This window comes from Trachymyrmex septentrionalis, unplaced genomic scaffold, assembly GCF_001594115.1.
Source record: "Trachymyrmex septentrionalis isolate Tsep2-gDNA-1 unplaced genomic scaffold, Tsep1.0 scaffold178, whole genome shotgun sequence".
Classification (NCBI taxonomy): domain Eukaryota; kingdom Metazoa; phylum Arthropoda; class Insecta; order Hymenoptera; family Formicidae; genus Trachymyrmex; species Trachymyrmex septentrionalis.
This window is the reverse complement of record NW_017304949.1, coordinates 102,013-108,671: the sequence shown is the minus strand read 5'-3', so window position 1 is coordinate 108,671 and position 6,659 is coordinate 102,013. Positions and strand designations below refer to the sequence as shown.

Genomic DNA, 6,659 nt, shown 5'->3' with positions numbered 1-6,659 from the left:
ATAATATATATATATATATATACATACATAGTGATTATAATGAATTTTTGATTAAATTGCAACGAAAATCGCTGAAAAAAGTGGCAAAATTCAATAAATTTTTCTAAATTGAATCCTAAATTGAAATTCTATTGAATTTTGCCACTTTGTAAAGATTTCGTTTAAAATTTGATAAAATATTCAAATTTCACTAAGAGAAAACGATATAATTGTGGCAATTATACATATATAAACTTGACAACTTTGCAATTTTTTAAATACCTGTAACTAATTTTACAAAGTAATGATAACTAAAGTAGTACTGAATACTATGAAAATATAGTATATTAATAATTTATTTGTGTATTATTATTGAGAGTATAAATAAGTTTCCGTCGTTTGACAAACAATGGCGCTACCAGTATGTTATAGTTAAAATTGTCAGCTGTAAAACGTCATATCGTAAGGTTGGACATCTGGCAAGAACATAACCTTGAAATATTAGCGATTTTGCATCAGCATCTTATATCTTTTTTCGTGCGAAAATGTCGAGTTTTGAGCCGAATAAGCATCATTTGCGGGAGCTTTTGATTTACTTCTTTAATTTGAAGAAATCTGCAGCTGAGGCGCATCGATTGCTTGTAGAAGCATATGGTGAGGCTGCCTTAAGTGAGAGAAGTTGCCGTGAGTGGTTTCAAAAGTTTAAGAACGGTGAATTTGACGTCGAAGACAAAGAACGTAGCGGAAGGCCGAAAGTGTACGAAGACGCGGAATTGGAAGCATTATTGGATGAAGATTCGTGCCAAACGCAAGAAGCACTTGCACTTACATTAGGAGTGACTCAACCAGCAATTTCACATCGCTTAAAATCGTTGGGAATGATTCAAAAGCAAGGAAATTGGGTTCCATATGAACTGAAGCCGAGAAACGTTGAACGCCGATTTTTCACATGTGAAATGCTGCTTGCCAGGCATAAACGAAAGGGTTTTTTGCACCGTGTAGTCACTGGTGATGAAAAATGGATCCACTATGATAACCCAAAGAAGAAGAAATCATGGGGACCACCTGGCCATGCTTCAACATCGACAGCCAAGCCGAACATTCATGGGAAAAAGCTCATGTTGTGTATTTGGTGGGATCAGCTAGGTGTCGTTTATTATGAGTTGCTCAAACCGAACGAAACCATTACTGGGGCTCTCTACCGAACACAATTGATGAGATTGAGCCGAGCACTCAAGGAAAAACGCGCCTACTACTCCAGACACGACAAAGTTATTCTTCTGCATGATAATGCTCGTCCACATGTTGCGGCGCCGGTCAAAACCTACTTGGAAACACTCAATTGGGAAGTTTTACTCCACCCGCCGTATTCACCAGACATTGCTCCTTCTGATTACTACCTGTTTCGATCGATGGCGCATGGTCTGTCTGAGCAACACTTCACATCATATGAAGATACCAAAAATTGGGTCGATTCGTGGATAGCTTCAAAAGATGAAGCGTTTTTCCGACGCGGTATCCGTATGCTGCCAGAAAGATGGGAAAAAGTAGTGGCTAGCGATAGACAATACTTCGAATAAAACATTAGGTACCGTTCTTTCACAATAAATGCCCAATTTTTGATAACGGCGGAAACTTGTTTATTCTCCTAATAATTGACAGTGAAATAGTGACTCAACTACATTAAATAATTATGTAGACTTTATGTAGACAAATAAGATGTAATAGTTACATAATAGCTAATTAATCATTGTTGAGATAATTTTAAAAGATACATTCAAAAACTCTTCATTAAAGTTGCTCACTCGCGAGTAGTATACGGCACTGTCACTGGAGGGATGCAGCGGAGTTTAATTTCTCCTAAGAAGGAAGTCACTCACAATTAGCATTCGATAAAAATCGCATTATTATAAGATTTTTCACTGATAATTTAAGGAAATTGTAAAGGCATAAAACACATATATTAATATTTATTCTTTAAACAAACTACATATATACTATATGTGAAAGTTGTATTCAAATTCTGTTTTCATTAAGCAACACATTTTTATAGATTATTTATTTTATTTGATATTAATTTTATTGTTATAAACAAAAATTTTAAATATAACAAAAATCTTAATTTTTTTATATAAATATTTTAAGTACTAAAAATGCAAAATTTCATTGAGATTTACCAATTAGTTTATAACAAATAAATATTTTATTTATTTACTGAACAATTAATGTCTCCATGTAACTTTACATAAATATTTTTGAATTCATAAGGTAGTTACATAAAAAAATTTAGATTTTTATCATTATTTTATAATATATTTTCATATATTTTTATTAAAGTATAAATTTAAAAAATATTACTTTTTATTGAAATAAATTTTGATCCAACTATCTCTAATTTTTCTGTATTACTTTTAAATGCAATTTAGAATAATTTGTAATTTTTTCAAGTAATTCTTAACATATTACCTTATAATCTTCTTAATGAAATTATACCTTGAATGCTGCATCAGATTTGAAAACAAAAGTAAATAAGAGCTGCATCTTGAAAGTACAGTTTGTTGAGTTCTTTTTTTTACAAAAATTCAGTAACCTAATTATCTCTGAAAGAGATAGATTTATAAAGTTATAATAAATAAATTAAATGAACTAAGAAGATTTAGTTATAGAACGATATCCTGGAAGATATAGTTTGTTAGCAAATGGTGAATATTATTATATTTTCTTACGTTACTAAAGAATATTCTTCTTACAAAATAATTTTTATTTATTTTTTTTTTTTAATAAAATACTAAATATTTTAAAACATTTCGTCACAACAATGTTTGCCTATCAGAAACCATTCAATAATTGTTATACATTTACATCGAGAAGTTTCTATAACAGACTTATGAAGATTGAAGTCAAGAAACATGTGAATCTGACGAAATTCCGTGTTTTCCATACGAAGTCTTAAGTAGGAGGGGGAGGAGAGGGGGTCGCGCGCCGGAATCGGCCAGAAATGTGCATCTAATGCCGAGCACTGTTATATGTAAAAGACGTCTTTTATACCTCTTAAGCAACATGCATGTTATTTGAGAAATAATGAGTAACTATTCCAATCCGTTATGGTGTTACTATTAATCATAAAAAGTTTATAACATCATTACCAAATCATTATTATATCAAAGTAATGGCGATACATCATTGCAAAAATAATGGCGTTAGAAGTAACGCCCCTTATTTGCCATTCCTATCACCATTATGATATTATAATATTATGAATATATTATTACAGAACAAGTTTGCAGTACGGTATTTCCTGCTTAAAACGATTAAATTATGATAGACAACAATTAGAGGAAAGAAGACGAATAGCAGAAGGTGCCAATATAGATGTACTTGTTTGGAGTAATGATCGTGTCATAAGATGGGTACAATCGATTGGTTTGAAGGTAGAACATTTTTCATTGCTATGACTGATTATTTACGAAAAAAATTAACATCCAATTTGTAATTATAGGAATATGGAAATAATCTCTTAGAATCGGGTGTGCACGGTGCGCTCATAGCCCTAGATGAAAGTTTTGATGCAAATAGTTTTGCATTAACTTTACAGATTCCTACACAGAATACACAGGTAAGTGCGACAAACGTTTATGGAACTTTACACTTCTGTTAATTATATTGTAATAAGAATATGAGTACTATTATTTTCGTAGGCGAGACAATTGTTAGAGATGGAATTTTCTAATCTCTTGTCAATAGCGACGGAAAGGCGTCTGGATGAGAACAGTCTGAAATCCTGATCCATCTCATCAAGTCGGCTGGCTCATATTCAACCACATCATGTCTAGTCCAAAACCCCAGCTATTGCTATTATCTATGCGCAAGTGTGTTATAAAAGTTATAAGAGCTTTAAGTATCACGCTAGGAATATCTTCATATTGTTATGACAAATGTAACATTTAGTAATATTGAGGTGTGTTTTGACATAAGCTGTTATGATAAGTTTACACGATACATTCGATATTTAAGGATTCATCTAATCGATTTTTATGCCGCATACACGCCACAAGCATTATATACTTTTTATGATAAAGAAGATAAGAGGCAGTTATTTCGAGCAGTTTTTCATATAGATATTGAAATGTAGCAGACAAATCGATGTTGGATTACTAGACACGGAAAAGAATAATATAGCACTCTCCTTAAAAGCACGAGATATCAATTGCAGACTATTATGACAATAATTCTCTCTGAGTTAGTCTGATTTGTTAATAAAGTCGATAAGCCTCAGTATTATGATATCATATAATAGAGTGTATTTGTTGTACGACTTGATATGACGTGTGTACTTATAATGTTCAATAAATATTTAAGGCAGGATAAGTTAATACTTTGTATCGCACAAGAAAGTGGAAAAACAGGAGTTAAAAGTTAACAATATCGTTGCTTTTGAGGAAATTGTTCATATATAAGGTGTCCTGTAATTGGTAATACGATCGAAAAGTACATCTATATTAAAAAATAAGTTAAAAACATTAAATTTTTTTCTACAAAATGTTTTTTGTCATTTCTTTTTGCTAAAATTATAAATTCGAATTCGTTTTGGACGTACTCGTGCGCACTAGTGCATATTAAAACTATTGTACACTGATTTAATCTGTGTAAAAGTAAAATGCAAATATTTCGAAATATTACAAAATACAGATTTTACTCAGCACAATTAAATGTATTGAGGATTTCATAATCTGTCTTTATATTTATACTAGACATGTATTTTTACGTTAATTTATGTACCATGTGCACTAGTGCACATAGAAACCATGGTACATAAATTAACGTATTAATGCATCCAATCGAATTCGCTATTAGGAAGATGTAAATAACTGAATAATTTTGTTATCAAATTCATTTTAATGTCTATGAGATTACAAATTATACAAAACTTTATTTTAAAAGCGAAACATAAATTTATAATGTTGATGAGTATGATGTGTACACAACACACGTGCGCGCATACACATACGGGCGTACGCGCATGCATACGCACGCACACACGCATACACACAATCGAATCATCTTTTGTGAGCACATAGAGCAGACTAACAAAGAAACGTTTAGGTATAAATAATTGATCTCGATGAAACTTGGTAGATGTGTAGAGGGTCAAAACTGTGTAATGTATATTTTCTTTTTGCCCAAACTGTCTTTCTTGGCCGCTAAGAAACGCTTTTAATAGATATTAACATTTGGAGTCTGAAAAAGAGATTCTCAAATTCTCGGTCCAAAATTTCCATTAGATTCTTTTACAACCAGAGGGGGACAAGCAATTTGCTAGCTGCAGAGACTGTGCGCTGAATCATGTAAGAGTTGTCGATGATAAAGATTGTACAATGGATTCAACCTTTATCGCCTTTTTTGAACAAAGTATGTCCACAATACAAGTTGCTAATCTCTCCAATTGAATCCGCTCTGATCGGATTGTACGCATTTTTAACCCCAAAATTTCTAATATGCTCTTTAGCTTGCATTATAAATCGTAAAACAATCTCGTTGAGATCATTTTTACTTGTTACATGGTTTCTAGTTATAAACTTTATTATTTTCCGAGATACAATCCCGTGGATTTTTTTAAAATTGAATAACCACGTGTGGTTTGCCTTGAAAGTATTTAAATTTACTTCGCCGCTTATTTACAAGACACACTTTTGAAGGTCAACATCATGAATAATCAGTCCATGATTTATAACCTCCAATAATTTTTGTGAAACGCAACAGTTTATTACTTTCGTCTTACTTTGTCTTGAATCACCTTTAAGAACGTATTTTTCCCAGCGATACAACTGCATCAGCGAAGTAACTTTATGATATTTATATTTCACAGATGAAACATGCTCATTATTTTCAATTCGTTTCTTTCGGAGACCACTCAAGGACACTTTGATGATTTTATTTTTTTCATGTAACCAATTTGGAGATTTTTAATTTTTCTTAGGAAGAGCATTTTATGTGCGATATTGATTAATACTTATTAAAGGTTCAGTGTCTCTTAGCGACCAAAAAAGACAGTTGGAGCAAAAAGAAAATATACGTTACACCACAGTTTTGACTGCTCTACACCCACCAAGTTTCATCGTAATCAATTAATTACACTTAAAAACGTTCCCTTGTAAGCTAAGTCGAAAAGTTCTGTACCACAATATTTTGCAATTTTTGCAGTAGTTAAGAAGATATTGATTAATAAAGATTGCCGAATGAACGCGCATTCGCCCAACCTATTTACCACCAAATACACACTCATCGGGTATGATTACTAGGCGTTTCGGGAAGATAAATGCCAACAGCTATATACGTATTAAAGGCTAAAGAAAACAATTCTCCGCGCTCTAGCAGTTATGATCACTGAGCGATCATATCTCACAGCGCTTTTGCATTTAGCAACTCGTCAGAAAAATACGTATTTATTCGATGATGTTTTAGTAATTATTATTTCGTTTACGAAAATTGCAAAATGTACAAGATTGTTCCAATCAATTTCCAATTCGCTTTACCTACTCAGGAGGAGTAATTCAATTACTATCGGACATTCTGGATACATATTAGACTGGCAAGAAAAAAAAGATTATTTTTAATCGAGCTCTCAGCTCAAAAGCACCCATTTCATGCCAAAAGAACATCCCTAAATTTTTATCAAAAAT

The 6,659-nt window shown here is 32.1% G+C and overlaps 1 protein-coding gene across 1 annotated transcript in view; it reads left to right on the top strand.

Moving 5' to 3' along the window:
* LOC108746557 (liprin-alpha-1) overlaps nucleotides 1–4,460 on the top strand; it is a 306,428-nt gene extending 301,968 nt beyond the window's left edge. Inside the window, exons 21-23 of the mRNA XM_018483406.1 lie at nucleotides 3,254–3,410; nucleotides 3,479–3,595; nucleotides 3,678–4,460. Coding sequence (XP_018338908.1) covers nucleotides 3,254–3,410; nucleotides 3,479–3,595; nucleotides 3,678–3,764 — 361 coding nt within the window. The 3' untranslated portion in view covers nucleotides 3,765–4,460. The remainder of the gene's footprint in view (nucleotides 1–3,253; nucleotides 3,411–3,478; nucleotides 3,596–3,677) is intronic.
* The last annotated feature ends 2,199 nt before the right edge of the window (nucleotides 4,461–6,659 follow it).